This window comes from Leptidea sinapis, chromosome 31 (genome assembly GCF_905404315.1).
Source record: "Leptidea sinapis chromosome 31, ilLepSina1.1, whole genome shotgun sequence".
NCBI lineage: Eukaryota > Metazoa > Arthropoda > Insecta > Lepidoptera > Pieridae > Leptidea > Leptidea sinapis.
This window is the reverse complement of record NC_066295.1, coordinates 3736976-3754021: the sequence shown is the minus strand read 5'-3', so window position 1 is coordinate 3754021 and position 17046 is coordinate 3736976. Positions and strand designations below refer to the sequence as shown.

The 17046-nt window shown below is 36.1% G+C and overlaps 1 protein-coding gene across 2 annotated transcripts in view; it reads left to right on the top strand.

The window, feature by feature from the left end:
- Window positions 1-17046, top strand: part of LOC126974032 (uncharacterized) — an 80213-nt gene that overhangs the window by 15025 nt on the left and 48142 nt on the right. The window contains exons 4-8 of one of the 2 annotated variants that reach the window (XM_050821404.1): window positions 4986-5147; window positions 11601-11744; window positions 13545-13610; window positions 15017-15128; window positions 16153-16216. In XM_050821404.1, the coding sequence (XP_050677361.1) occupies window positions 4986-5147; window positions 11601-11744; window positions 13545-13610; window positions 15017-15128; window positions 16153-16216 (548 nt within the window). Of the gene's footprint in view, window positions 1-4985; window positions 5148-11600; window positions 11745-13544; window positions 13611-15016; window positions 15129-16152; window positions 16301-17046 lie in introns of those variants that run through there. The other variant, XR_007731463.1, reaches the window with a different exon arrangement.

Here is a 17046-nt window from a genome sequence, read left to right as displayed (position 1 = left end):
CATGGAAGGCAGCCCTTGTCCATCCGATCCCAAAAAAATGAGATAGTTCGGATCCGGCAAACTACAGGCCTATTGCTTTTACCTCCCTGCTCTCCAAAATCATGGAGTGCATAATCAACCGCCAGCTCTTGGTATACCTAGAGGGTCATCAGTTGATCAAAGACCGACAGTACGGCTTTCGCCATGGTCGGTCAGCAGGTGATCTTCTGGTATACCTAACACATAGATGGGTGGCGGCTATTGAAAGCAAGGGGAAGGCCTGGCAGTTAGCCTGGATATAGCGAAAGCCTTTGATCGTGTATGGCACAAGGCGCTCTTCTCAAAACTTCCATCATTTGGGCTTCCCGAGAGCTTGTGCAAGTGGACCTCCAGCTTCCTCACTGGGCGCAGCATACAGGTCGTTGTCGACGGATATTGCTCGAACCCGAAGCCCGTGAATGCTGGAGTGCCCCAAGGCTGTGTGCTATCTACTACGCTGTTTCTTCTGCATATCAATGATATGTTGGACACCTCCAACATACATTGCTATGCGGACGACAGCACTGGTGATGCCGTATACACGGGCCATGCAGGTCTCTCTCGGGAAATTGTCGACCAGTGCCGGGATAAACTTGTGTCTTCTAAGTTACGATATCATCCCCACCATCTGGATGTGTGGTGGTCCTCCACAGTGCGGTTTTCAAGGAGCTTTCTTCCTCGCACTACGAAGCTGTGGAATGAGCTTCCTTGTGCGGTGTTTCCGGGACGATACGACATGGGTACCTTTAAGAAAAGCGCGTACACCTTCCTTAAAGGCCGGCAACGCTCCTGTGATTCCTCTGGTGTTGCAGGAGATTGTGGGCGGCGGTGATCACTTAACACCAGGTGACCCGTACGCTCGTTTGTCCTCCTATTCCATAAAAAAAAACAAATATCTCATATCTCGTACTTATATTTTTCCAATCGGTATTTTTTCTTATGCACATTAAAAAACTTAAATCTTGAAACGTACAATACTACGCGCGTGTCTTAATACCGATTTAGCGATACTTACCAATAAAATATAATATAATTCACAACCTCTAATGTAACTTTATAATGCCACATAATAGTTCAAAAGAGTATATTTTCTGAATTAGTTTATATCATAGACTTAATGTACAGTGTTATTGGTAATTCGACGCATTCCCGTTAAATTCAAATATTTTTAATCATTGAACGTCAAAAACTACCACCCATTGAAAATAGACTGCCTCAGACCTGAGAAGAACGGGTGCAAGAAACTCAGCGGGCTTTTTTTTATATAAAAATATGGATAATAATGTGATATCGTATAATAAACATTTATAATTAAAGAGCCTGAGGGTGTTCGCTTCGTTCCCAATCTGTGGTGTCCTTAAGTAAATCGTTTATGCTATAGTAACCTTTCCCACACAAACGTTTTTTAACAATTCTATTAAATTTCGCAACACATTTGTACTGTACATTTTCTGGGATCATATTGTAGAAGCATATACATCGCCCAATAAAAAACTTACTAACTCGACTTAACCGAGTAGTAGGCATAACAAGTTTATGATAATTCCTCGTGTTAACATTATGAATGTCACAGTTTCTAGGAAATTCCTCAATGTGCTTATGAACATATAGAACATTATCAAGAAAATATTGAGAAGCAACAGTTCAAATGTTTATTTCTTTAAATTTTTCTCTTAATGATTCCTTACGACCTAGGTTATCAATTGTGCGAAAAGCCCTCTTCTGAAGCACAACGATGGTATCAATATCGGCCGCAGTGCCCCATAACAATATACCATAGGACATAAGAGGTACTATGAAAATAACTAAAGTATACTAGTCGCGCCGTACTATGTCAGTTAACTGTAAAATTTTTTTAACCGCATATGCTGCAGAACTAAGCCTATCCGCCAATCCTTCAATTTGGAATCAAGAGTAATGCCAAGTAATATAGTAGATTCCACTGGTTTTACCACCTCTTCGTTTAATAAAATATTCGCATCTACATTTTTGACATTTCATGAGTAACTATAAGTTATTGGCACTAAAACCCGTACACTATGTCAGATAGAGCATTGTTTACTTCGTCATATAAGACTTGGATTCTTTTTACTTTGAATATGAGCGAAGTGTCATCCGCAAACAATACCACGTTGTGTTTTTTTCTACAAGGTTAGGTAGATCATTTATATAAATTAGGAAGAGTAAGGGTCCAAGAATAGAGCCTTGTTATTATTTAAATATAAGATCAGAAGTTCGAGCGCAGATCCTCTTATACCATAGTGACATAGCTGGTCAGGCCAGCGTTGAATGTTGAACATTAAAAGCCTTAGATAAATCACAGAAGATACCAAGTGCATTCAAAGCCAAATTGGTTTATTACTATATTTTTATTATTATACTAACTTATAAGTGTTAAAGTGAGTAAGCATTTGCCTTAAAATATTTTTTTCAAAAATATTACTAAGGGTCGGCAACACCAAATCAGGCCGATAGTTATTCGGGTCAGAAGTGAGACCCGAAGTAAATGTTAGTGTAATTTTACTATATTTCAGAGGGCCAGGAAACTCGCCATGCTCAATACAGCTACTCGTATTAAAAACTAGTGTTAGATATGGTGTTATGACGTCAATTACTGAACTTATTATTTTTACAGATGTGCCCCATAAATCAGCAGTTTTTTTTCATTTCTAAAGATCTGATAGTTTTAATTATTTCTGCTGGACTAACAACACTGAATTTGAAATTTTGTTTACATTCTTTAACATTTTCCAAAAGAAGTGACTCGGCAACACTGGTGGAAAAGACAAGAGTGCTTGTGATAGAAACTGGAATGTCAGAAAAATATTTCATAAAAGCAGAAGCTAGAGAAGGAGCTCTGAATAGATTTTAGGATTGTTTATTATTAGATTATATTCAAATTTGAAGTCTTTCGCTCTTCCACATTCCCAGTTAATAACTTTCCAAGTCATTTTTATTTTATTTGATGCATTTTTAATCATTTCTTAATTTAATCTTAATTATAATCTACTTTCTTAATTGAGGTACATTTGTTTACTTCAATATTAAAACTGACTAATTGACCAATTAAAATTATCGTAAAAAGTCACCCCTATGGTAGTAGAATTTCGTTAACTGCACAAGACGTAAAGCGACAAAATTGCCATCTAAAGTTCTAATATATAACTACTAAGCGCATACATCAATCAATAGCGTGTGTTTTTTCTCGATCCCCCTTACTCTCTCTCAATCTTTCTCATTAGCTCTCTCACTCCACTGTGCGTGATGCGACGTTCGCTCTATCTAACTCTGTCTCTCGATCTTTCTTACGTTTCATCCTTAAAAAATTTACCCTTATGCGCGTGAAGAAGTGAAGTGAAACCTTCAAAATACAGAAAATACAAAAAAGCAACTTCAGTAGAACCCTCTAAATATCAGCTTTTTTGCACAATTTTTTCCTAAAATTTGTGCAAAAATGAACTCATAAATTGTAAAAGTAAAGAAAACATTGCGATACAAAAACTTCGCGCATGTCATGGAGATTCTATAATATTTTGGAGGTTAGGCCTTTATGGAATTGTGAAATAAAACAAGCTATTATGGCGAGCGCTCAAACCCGGCGCGCAATGTTAATTGTTGACTAACTTTATTAATCATAAAAATTAACCGGGCATCCTTGCAATACGCACACATATAAGAAGTGCAGCGTATCCGCATGCACACACGTATATAATGCAAACATAGTAAATTATCAATGAGAATGTGTACCTACATCAGCCCTCCCCTTATACTGAAAGAAAAATACATAATTTATTATATTACTATAGACGAGTTACATTTACTTTCAAAAACGAACTATACTTAATAATAAAATTACATTTCAAGAATCACGAGCATTGATTACAATGTGTAACATGAGTAGGTAATGCTGATGCATGACATTCATTAAGATTGTTATTCGAATTACACAGAATTGCACAATTGAAACGTTATGCGCTCCCTGCGGACTAGAAATTGGTGATTGCCCCGGCACTGTATGCACCTTGACTACAGAAGGCGCGGAACAAATAGCTGCTGTCGCTTCCTTCCTGAACGAACTTCGTATTTTTTTCTTACTCTGACTTTTTAACAAAAATATTATGAGCAGTCCAAATATTACTGCAATAATTACCAGTATAATTCCCATAAGGTTCAACTTTTCTCCAATATTTTCATTGATAACACTTTGCGAAAGTGCAAGCTATTTCGTTGTTCTCGGTTACTATGATAAGAACCCATAATTAGTTATAATACTTCAACACAACCGTAACCGTTTAATGAACAAATGTAAAATAAACTTAATTATTAAAATGTCATCTTCAATAATATTTTATAACCTACAAATTTTAGTGCACTCTGCAATTTCGAAATACCTAATACATTAAATGAACTACTCACTAATACGATTGCTTAATTTTTATACTACTTAATCATTAACAAATTAAAGGTAAACGTACACATACAAAGCTATTCACGAAAAAATACATACCAAATTATAAACATTATTCTATTCTAAATTCTATTCTAAGCATGAACCAAATCTAACTGGTTTTTTTACCTCTCTGCCACTACGAGTAAAGGCTTTACATTAATACTGTCGTCAGTTGCAATCGTCGGTATACAATCATTTTGGTGTTGTTTCAGTGGAATGTGTTCGTCATTAATCATATATTCTGGTTTTAACTTTGGAGTTTAGGCCTTTATGGGATGTGAAATAAAACAAGCTGTTATGGCGAGCGCTCAAACCTGACGCGCAATGTTAACTAACTTTATTTTTTTTATATTATAACGCACACACATAAGAAGTGCAGCGTATCCGCATGCACACACGTGCCTAATGCAAATGAAAAACCCTCTTAAGGGCCAATATGACAGTACCGCTTATGAACTTTTCATTGATAGCAAATAAGTTAGACATTTTACTCATTTACTTGTATGTGTTGTTGCAGCGAGAGCGAAATTGTCAACGAGTTGAAATTAGAAATAAAGTCGCAAAGGATTATGTTTGAAAAAAAATGCGAAGAACTTTTGGAACAAAAAAGGAAAGATGAAAAAACTACATCTACGCTCAGTTCTGATCAAAATGCGATGTCTAGCGTACATCAGCAGAGGTGGGTATGTCGTCGCGTCAAATTTTAAGCAGAAAAATGTTTTGTTTTTCATTTGAGCCTATTAATTGGAGCAAATAAATCATGAAAAACCTCTTAAGAATGATGAGTACAGTATAAATTATTAAGGTATTAAGCGAATATTTTATCAACATGTAAAATAATTTTATTTATTTCCCTACGTGTAACGAAACATTAATAGTTAATAAGAACTCCAAACCAAAATATTAGGCCCATCTGACTTGTTGCCGGATCGTTAGGTCCATTTAAAAATATATGACTCAGAGGATGACAAGCATTACTAAGCGTTTTATATTTATGTGAGCTTTTGAATCAATGTGAAAACGGCCTAAGGCGAGATAGGAAGTGGTAAGGAAAGAGTATGTACTCACATGTGGTTTTTAGTTTTGGACACATTATTTATAGAGGTACAATATTTTGAAGCATTTTCAATATATTTTTGTATGTTTAAAAAAAATCAGGTTAACGATTCAATTGAAAACATTTAAAATTATTCTATCAAATATATTCTGCTTCATTTGTGATTTCGCTATCGGAACGTGAAAAAGTGTCATTTTGCAAATCAATTATATCGATAATGTATAACGTACTGCAATTGGGTTGGGTTTTAGTATCGCGCTTACTGTTTGGATAGGTTGGTTACTGGGGTGGGGATTCTTAGTGTGCCGGGAGGTTTACAAGTAATATTGCCAAGTGATTTAAGCTCACTAAGCTTGAAAGTCCATACGTCATATCGGTTCGGGAATCTGGAAGTGCGACTTTGCTCTAAGTAGTTTACGTAAGTTAACACAAACCTGTGTCTTATTAGGGTTGAACTGGAGTATATTTTGCCGGTACCTCTTCCGAAACTTTGCATAGCATAGCACGGCTGGTGTACGATGCATACCCCGTCTAAATTTAGAGATAAAGGGAGTCAATGGTAATCGGCCGCACTATCGTTGGTTGGAGCCGAGCGTACACTTAAGGTACGTTACTTAGGTACTGACTTCCATATTTTTCGGACTGATAAACTAACTGGTCTGATAACTAAGAGAGCCGGAAAAGACAATTAAGAACCGGCGCTTATTCAGGAGCAGGCAGGCGCTAATTAATATCTGCAGCACGATTTGGGCAAATTTGGCTACCTTTAAACCGTCTTAACCGTGTGATGGTGGTGCACCAGAGCAGGCAGGTGTTTAATGACTGTTTGAACTCCAGAAATGAGGTCCATGGAAGGCCCAAAACTCTTAGGGCCACATGCGGCGACTACCTTACAGGGTACAGGGGCCGTATCAGTGGTCCGAAAACACCAAAAGAGGTTCAACGAAAACCAGTCTGAACTCCGGATGTTTGGTCAACAACGAAAGGCTGTCAGGCATTTCGTTGTTGACCAAACATCCGGTCAAGTTGTGTTATCTTCCACGTCTGGGATTGGAGTAGTAACAGATCATATACTAAAGCGAAGTCGTGATATATAATCGCTTATAGATATATATCACGACTTCACATCTAGATAAATAGATCTCCCCGCATGATCTGTAGTACGTGAGCCGAGTCTTTCTTCGGCGTGGTGGGCGTTCGCCAAATTGCCAAGAATCAAGATCTCTGCGCTGGGGATCTGCTCAAGGAGCCAGTCAGTATCTGCCTTCCTATAGTGCGACATTTACCTTCATAGTCAATTACTGTCCTGGACCAGTTTATTTGAAAGCGGTGCTGTAATTTATCGCTTTTAGGCCTCTGGATAGCTTACAGATCGAACGAAACACAGGCCAACATTAGCGCGGGCCCAATTCTGCTTGTCCCGTAATAAACGAGTGGAACTATGACTATAAATAATTAATATCTAATGTTACAAATAATTCTATTGTTTACGTTTGGAGATGCAAAATAACATAATTATCCAGGTATATAGCATAAATCTAGACCGGCAGGTGTTGATATAAGATATGAAATTACGTATTAGTTTATTAGCTTGATATTTCTATGAATGTGACAGATAAGCATTTTCTATAATATTGCAATGTTGGAGGTTCGGGTATTAAATGATAAGTTTAATATGATCTGTAAGGGCTCTTAAATACTAGTTGGAGAGATGAGTGTGTGCATATGTGCATAAAGGTAATACTTACACACACTAAAATGTAGGTATATGGATTTGTCAATTAAGATTTACATACTGAATTGCAAGATCGACTCACACTAGAAATTGGATAGTGGAATTAATGTGTGAGTGAGTGTAATAAAAAAAATAACTATTAATTTATTTAATTAAATTTTAATTACTTTCTTCTGTTTTAGATTGGAGATGACCAACAACCCATCTACCCAAGCAACACATACCGAATACCCACACCTCCCACCTCAACAATACCATTCGCATATGCAACAGAGCACTTCAATGCCAATGTCTTCTATGCCAAAGTGAGTATTATCTATTTTTGCAAGAAACCTAGAACTTGTGACAGGTGACGATTGAAACATAAACACACATAGTAGGTTCTTCACGTCATAAGAAATCCTTAGCGGAAAACCAAACACAAGCGAAAATACCTCAAAATGGGGGTCCCTCAACCGGGTGCAATTATTGATGTATTCCCTTCACATCACGATCGTGAAAGACCGGGTTTCCATGCAAATAAAGAAGGAGGAGGGGTACTCATTACAGTTTCAAACAAATTAAATTCAGCTCGATTGACTGCCATTAAGTCTCTGTGAAGATAATCAAAGTTGAAATAATTTTTGCAACTTTTTGTGCCGTATATCTTCCCCCTCCTTGTCAATATCCTGGAGCACTTTCTAGATAATTTAACAGGGTTTCTGATAGTATTGACAATATTTGCCTAATAGGTGATTTAAATATGATTTGTATTGAATGGTCAAATATTAATATAGATTACTACTCACCTACAGTTTACAAATAATTCTCCTATTTAGAAAGTTGCTCATTGATTTTATTTTATCGCCCTTAACAATCTTAATCAATATTATAATGTATCCAACATCAGAAATAAAGTTTAGGATTTAGTTTTAACTAATATAACAAATACTAATGTATTAGAAGCCACAAATGAATTCGTCAGTATTGATCGTTTACATAAACCTATAGATATATCATTAAGTTTGGTTGGAAATAAGTCACTCAAAATTAATAACGAAACAGTAAGACATAACTATTACAATGCAGATTATAAAGTGATCATTGCGGAGTTAGACAAAATAAATTGGCTTAGAGAATTTAATGAATGTGATACCAATGAAAGTCTCTGTGAAGATTGTTGCAGAAATTTCTAGCAAAATTTCTGCAACTTTTTTGCTCTCTCTTTTCATCTTTTTATCTAACGTTAGATAAAACTATTAGAATCCTTACAGACAGAACATTACTTCAAGATGATTTAAATGCTGTTGCAAATTGGTGTTATATTAATAACATGACTTTCGATTTTGATGTATTCATCCATAACCGAAACCTTATTCAATCTCATTATCAAATTAAGCTCCAAACGAATTATCTGAATTCAGAGATCTTGGCGTATATTTTTGATAGCAAACTAACCTTTATTACGTAAATTGAAAATGAGGTCATAAACTATAAAAACCAAAGCGTCAAAAATTTTGGGTTTTCTTAAATCGAAACTGCATGTGTTCAAAGCAGGTACAAAAATAAAAAAAATTAAACGTACGTCAGAAGTTTCCTAGAATATTGTAATGTAGTGTGGTCACCTAATTATAATACTCACCTGTTAAGGATAAAACGCATTCAAAAAAGACATCTGATGCACCTTGCATATGCATGCAAACTACACAAACTATGTGAAAAATACTAATGATAAAACGAAATATTTTAATATGACAAGCTTAGAAACCCGCAGGAAGCTCCTCGATATGCCATCTATATCTTATAAAAATCTGTAAGATCAAATTTCTGTACAAAGAAAAAAAATTATCAAAACCGAGTCACGGGGATGTAAGAACAAGTCCCGATTTTTTTGGAATTCCTTATTTCTCTGTCTGTTTGTACGGGCTAATCTCTGAAACTATTGGACCGATTGAATTGAAATTTTGCATGATGATACTTTACACCCCCGGTCAACATCTTAGATTTCATCCCGGAAAATTAAAGAGTTCCTGTGGGACAGTTAAAAACCTCTAGTTACTTAAATAGCGTACTACACAACAACGTATGCAAATAATTTAACCGCCCGTCACCTTCTACCATGTCGACGTCACCAGGTTGCTGAAGGACATCACAAACCTCAAGGCAGGCCTGGCAGAAGTAGTGTTGAAATTAGAGGCATCTCAGAAAACCATCAGGGACCTGCAAGCTGAAGTTGCAACTTTGCGCAACAATACTGTTGTAAGACACGACGTGGGGCTTGCATCGCCAGCGAGTTTTGAATCAGCGAAATTCGACTCGACACCGGCCGCTGTGCCTGCACGTGTAAGCGGTAATGTACTTGCCGCCCGTCCCTCACCTCCTCCCCTCTCGGAGGTGTCGCCTGCTGTCGTAACGTCAACACCTCAACGTGACTATGCTGCTGCCATCCGCCAGCAACCCAGAAAGCGGACAGTGCAGAGGACAGAAAGTGGAAGTGGGCACGCCCGCAACGAACCCGCTTGTAGAACTGTGTCGAAGGGTCTGACCGACAAGGATGGCTTCATTAAGGTGGAGCGGAAGAAGAGGAGATCTCCTAGTTACAACCAATGTGGCACAGCACCGATAGGTCAGAACCAGCTCCTGCGTCCCGTAATCCCAGCGACGTATATCTACGTCTCTCGCTTTCACCACACCACCAAGGCCTCCGACATTGTTCAGTACTTGGTGGAGAAGACAAGGTTCCGGTTGGGGGTCGAAAAGTTGGTGACGCGTCACGCAGTCTTCAACTATTTGTTGTTCGCGTCCCGACGGAACATATATCGACCTTCCTGGACGTGCAGCTGTGGCCGACGAGGGTCGTGTTCCGCAAGTAACGCGGACGTCGCCGACCGCCGGAAGCTACCGAACCCGCGCCTCACATCGCTGCGAAAATGTGACGTAGATTTAAGTTATATATCATATGTATGTTAGACTATAAGGTATTTATTTTATGGGCCTTGTAGCCTGAAATAAAGGAATTATTAATATTAATTAACTAATAATTTAATAAAATTAGGCATGTTGATACCTTATATTGCCGTTCAACACCTTAGATACTTTTCATCCCGGAAAATTAAAGAGTTCCCGTGGGATAGTTGAAAACCTCTACTTACTTATATAGTGTAGTTAGTACACATCAACTTATGCACATTATTTAAGAAAAATTTGGTATGTTGATATCTTATGTTGCCAGTCAACACTTCAAATACTTTTCATCCCAGAACATTAAGGAGTTCCCGTGGAATAATTAATTAGTAAAGTAACTTATATTGCTTAGTAAACAATAACTTTGCATTATTGAATAAAATTTGGCTTTTTATAATTATATTTCCGGTCAGCATCTTGGATACCTTTCATCCTGGAAAAATAAAGTACTATAGTTTCTTATATAGCAACTTATGCACAGCAACTTATGCACCTAATTTAGTAAAATTTGTCAAGTTGATACCTTATATTGCCGGTAAAGCAATGTGTATCATAAAATTTAAAAATCTCATACAAGTGACCGGGTTCCCGCGCCGACGAGAAAGTAAAAGATTACAAAAATATAGCCCAGCATAGCATCATTCATATTATTATTAAATCAATTGTGTGTGACGGACATCATTTCCACCTGAGGCAAAAAGTCAGACAGGTCATTTAGGTCATCGCGAACCTGTATTGTTATGTAAAATGACTGCACATTTCATACTAAACTAAATTTAAATTTTTACTTAGGCATTCCTGCCTCTTAAAAGATTGTTAAGGTCTTAAATTATAAATTGTAATAACTATGCATTATTAATAGCGATGTGTATTATTTTAATACCTATATTCATAGCTTTTGTTAAATATTAAGTATTTTTTTATTATTTGAATATTGCAATTTTTTAATTTATCCTTAATTTTTTTGGAAAATGATGTGACTCCTATAATAAGTTATACATCTAATAATTTGTATAGATTTAAGCATCTTTTTTGATTTAACAATTTTTAGCAGTCCTAACAAAATATAAATATAAATGTTGCTACAACACCAAACTACATCCCCCGATTTGGTTACTGTTACTTCCAGATTAGCCTCCTACTATTAAAGCAAATTTATAGACGTATTCACGACAAAAACCAAGAGCCCTATATTATGGAAATGTGACCTTATTTATGTTTTGAACACACCCCGTAAGTGTACTTAACACTTACGAGGTGTGTTAATTCGTCGTTCCAGTGGTTTTGTATATACTCGTATAATGATTGCATACTACAGCTTGGCTTGAGTGGAACTTTCGGAGTTGAGACTTTAATATCTCGTGTGCCTGTAATTATAATACATCGTGTGTTACCAGTTCCCAGAATGTGCAAGCGGCTCATATGCCTCCTGTGTACCACGGCCAATATCCATCAGTGTTGCATCAACAAAACACTCAATTCCAACCACCACTAGTTAACACGAGGCCGTTGTATACCCCGGACAATACAACTGCTCATTGGTAAGCATTTCATGGCTTATTTATTTATTTAGAAACAAACAGATTAAGAAGATATAAGAGAAACTACTTTATTAAATACCTATTTTAAATAAAACAAATAAAAAGCTCAAGTTTAAAAAAATAGTATACCTTATATAATTTACACATCTAGATGTTAGATAGATAAATCTCTTGCTGTTAGACAACCGATAAAAACAGGCCAGAAATATTATTTTAGTGTACGTTTTGGAATATTATTTTAGAGTGTTACTCGCTAGTTGTATGACACTTTGTGTTAGTGTGCGTGTCTTTCTCAAAATAGACTTTGGTTCTAAACTCAATTTTTTTCGACTTTTTCACAGCAGCACTGCTTTTTCTATCTAGACGTAGAAATGATCTAAGCTGTTAATCTTTAAATTTAACTCACATTAAAATAATGTTTAAATTACGAATAAGTACAAAAATACAATACTGATATTACAATAAAATACTAATCCACTATTGTCTATACTCACCACACCGTGTCACTTATCTGTCCGCTCTAATAGGGGGCGCTTTTATTGTTGTAACGTTAATATGTAAATATAAATCCCTACTCTGTGATAATAATTTATCTTACTAGAATGGTTAAAACGAAATATGATAATAATTATATGAATCGGTAATCTATATAATGTATGGAGTGCGCTCTAGGCAAGCATTGCTTCGGCGACATTTCTAGGGTACCGTTAAGTGTAATAAATTTTAAATGGTACTTACATAAATGAATACCGGAATAATGTGTAAATCTGGTTCTCTAGAGAATATCTGATATTGTATATGTAGGTGCATATTTTTCTCACAATTTATTACATGTTTAATGTTATTCGGCGCGCGCGAATCATTTTTGTAAGCTCGCGCCAGGTAAGTGGCCTATTTTACCTTAGGGATCCCCCTTCTGACACAATTTAACACTTAAAAATTACTCTATATTATAAAACAGTTTGGCTTTACTAGAGGACGAAAAGAAGCCAAGTTTTATATGTCGAAGTAAACAATGCTCTACCTGACATCGTGTACTGGTTTAGTGCCAATAACTTATTGTTAAATAGTCATAAAACTAAATATATTAAATTTACCGCGCCAAATGTCAAAAATGAATTAGTTAACTGACAGATACGGCGTTATTAGTTTACTTAAGTTATTTTCGAACCCGATTTGAGCAGTGACATCAGTGAAGTAGCGGTAAGGTATTTTTTAGTCTTAAGTTTTACATTCTTCAGTCTGTCAGTACCTGTTAAGGTAAACTATAGTGAGAGAAACATAATATACTGAAATATAATATTTTTATTTGCATAAAATAATTGAGTAAATTTACTATTGGGCACATAAAAAATTTAAATGTTGAGTTCCCTGAATTAAATTAAATTTGTTAATGTTTTGTCTTTAACACTTAGACATCTTTTCCATATGTTTTTGGTATAAGCGGATATCAACATATTATCTTTGTATGACAGCTTATGTCAAATTCGTCACACTTGTAATAAAATATTTGGCCAGAAATTCCGCACTTCGGTAGACCTAAACATTTTGTGTCATTAATTAAGTACTGATTTTTTTGCCCTCAGTACTGCGGCAATAGAATTTGGGTGAGAGGTAAGAAAGGGCGATTATTGGCGCCATAAAATAATACTTACGTGAATTTTTTCTCTGTTGAATCGGTTTTAAATAAGTTTCCATACTCTCCCTGCGAACAGCAAGAAAATACTGATTTATTAACACATCCGATGATGTGTTGTAGATCATTAAAAAGCTTCTTATTTTGTTTGTTTTTTTCTTTAGGATGTCGCAACCAACAGCGCCACCTATGGTATTGGAAGGAAACAGTTTACCAGAAACTAGAAAACCGTAAGTTTTTCCTTTTTAAGGTATCGGTAAAGAGCGAATAAACTAGTATTTGGTACCGTTCTAAATACTTATTATTAAGCTTTCGGCCTAAAAAACTTAATAAAATTAAGTATTCAGCTGTTGAATTTGTACCAACTTCACATATTTATCTTAAATTTTTGTCGTACAAAAATATTTTAATATACTTAGTCTGGCCATAAATATTGTTGCAATTAAAAATAAAAAATAAAATATTGCATATGAATTTGGAATCTGTCTTTTTTATAATATGATTGTTCATTGAATTATATCTCATTTTGGCGCCAATACATTGAAAAATATTTTGCGGTATTACAATGGAGTAGGGTGATAAAGAGAACCGAATCGCTGTGATTGCATTACATAAAGGTGTGATGAAGCCAATTGCAATTTTTAAAACTCTCTATACTCTTTGTATTAGTAAAATGTAGGTATGTGGACCGGGCTATTGATAGGTACAATGAGACCTGCTCTGTTTTTGACAGAAAAAGATTTGACCGCCAACGTAGTGTTCATACGAAAAAGGTGGTCAAAGCAGTAAAGGAAATAATTCGAAGAAATCCTTCCTGAAGATAGCACCGAAAACCATGTCGCGTATTTTAAAAGATGACTTGGGACTTGCAGCCTATAAGAGGCGTCTACTGGTTATTTCTTAACTGATTATTAAAAACAGAATAGGGTGGTAAAATCGAAACAACTATGCTCAAAGCTCTTAGGAGCTTCCCTTTTAGTCGACACAGTGCAACGTGGGCACTATCCGATTTCAGTGTTGATTTGGTGGGGTATTAGCTATGAAGGAGTGACTGAGCCATACTTTTGTGAAAAAGGTATCAAAACATCGGCACAAGTTTATCAAGATAACATTCTTGACAAGGTAGTGAAGCTTCGAACACTTCGGACTTCATCAGAGCTGAAGACTGGCCGTCGTCTAGTCCCGATCTTAATCCGCTGGATTATGATCTATGGTCAGTTTTAGATAGTACGGCTTGCTCTAAACGCCATGATAATTTGGAGTAAAACTAAAACAATCCGTCCGATTGGCAGTGAAGAATTTTCCCATGGAAAGTGCGTGCTTCTATTGATAACTGGCCTCAACGTTTAGAGGACTGTATTCTGAGACCACTTCGAATAAGCTTTTTATATTTTAAATTGTTTTATATTTATGTTTTAAACTAACACACTGTTAAAGTAATAAATGTTATTTGCAATAGTTTTTTTTTTATTCTTTGTTTCAGTATTTATGGTAAGACTAGGTATACAGTGATTTCTTTTTAATTATGCTAGGCGAACGAGGACCGAGGATGAAATCTTCTAAAGATATTAAAAAGAAAACTTAAATATATTTAAATTTAAATATATTTTATAATTTTTGAATAACCTTTTTTCAGATACGGTTCTGACGTTAGTAAACGTGATGTACAAATAAATGGAAAGAATTGTTACAATAAAAATAATAGAACAGCAAGGGCTTTTTCAAAGGACAGAAACAAAGGAGAATTGGTAGGTTTTTTGTTAAAACTCTCAGCTAGTTAACCATTGCAATAAACCGTTTCACATTTCTACCTTTTTAAGTTGTTCAATAATCACGGTGTCAAAAGCTTTACTGCAGCTGTAGTACAGTTTTGTTTAAGTAGACGTATTGTTTCAAAAAAAAAGGGCTGATGGGGCCTAAATATTGTTTTAAGACAAGGTACAGCTGTGTGGAAATTATTAACCGCAATTTTTGGACACATTCATCAGAAATAGCACGGCAACTTACAATTTTGTTTTTGTATCCTTTTTGTGTATATGTGAAGTAAAGGCTCGTTTCAAGACAATGCCTTTAGTTGAGGATCGTTGACGTCCACAAAACCATGGGAGAGATCGCCAAGCCAAGCCGAGTATCAGGCGACAGTAAATAACGTGGCATACAACTCAGAAAGATGTATTACTCGCCAAATACTGGCACGAGAATGCCAGTCCCGTACTAGAGTATCGTGCCATTATTTGGCGAGTCAACATATCCTGAGGATGCCTCGCGTAAAGGTGAAACACGTCTCGAATTGATTGAAAACAAATCTTAGCGGAATTTACAAAACCCACAACATTTGGATAAACAGGAGATACTTAATATACTCAAGTCTTAATCAAAATGTACTAAAGCCCACCCAAATGCACTCGCCTGCAATCTGATGAATAAAAGTTCTTTCAACAGTCTACGGAAAAGCCCCTCAAGACCTCAATATTATATAACATATTGTCGTTAAAAATAAAATGGATTGGTCACTGGACTGGATACCATTACAAAACTAATTAGAACTGTATAACCTCTAGCTAAATTCCAAGTGACCAGGCAGATTGCAAGATATTAAAAATAATAATAAAAAAAAAATTAAAAGATGGCTGGCAGCTTACCTGGACTTGCAGATTCTAAATCTAAATTAATTATTTTTTGTATGTGGGTGGATTTAATACTAAGAGTAGCATTATAATTTGCTGGAAAAGTTTTCGTATGCCATCAAATCTTGTAACTTGATTTTTGCAGGGCTTACATAGATGTCCTAACCAGGAAGAGGGCTGCAAATTAAGATTTCACGATAAAAATGAAGGTTACAACAACCATTTAAAGCAGTGTTGCTTTAGAGAACAATGTTGTCCATCTCTAGCTGTTGGTGGTAGTTGTATTTGAAAAGGTAAGTTTAATATTAGGACAGAAAATTGGGTAACATTTTTTTATGATAAGAAGTGACCAGCACAGCAATGCGTTGACCTAATGATAAGCGATACGGTTTCCCCACTACCATGCAGTGCACCTTAGGATTCTTGAAAAGCTAAAATACTGAATTGCCCTATGATAGGGCTCGCCAAAATTGAGATATAATCTCATTTTCCCATCCTAGTTCTTTCCATTGTACGTAGACATTTGGCTAATTTATATCAATGGTTATCTGCAGGTATTTACTTCTTTCGGATTCAAGCTAAGGGGAATTTGTTGAAACAAAGGCCTTTTTATTTTCATCCAACAATGTGTCTATTTCTTTCAAATTAATAGTCATTTACGTTTAGTTAGCATTCGTGTTTTGCCCTGCCTGGGGCGTAAAAAGGGGTAATTGTAAATTCGATCTAAATAAAGGAGACAGTTCGGATCCGCCAAACTACAGGCCTAAAGCTATTTCCTCCCTGCTCTACAAAATCATGGAGAGCATAATTAACCGCCAGCTCTTCGTATAACTAACTACACAGTCACAAGTTGATCAACGACCGACAGTACGGCTTTCGCCATGATCGGTCGGCAGGCGATGTTCTGGTATACCTAACACATAGATGGGCGGCCGCTATCGAAAGCAAGGGAGAAGGCCTGGCAGTTAGTCTGGATATACCGAAGGCCTTTGATCATGCATGTCACAAGGCGCTTCTCTCAAAACTTCCATCATTTGGG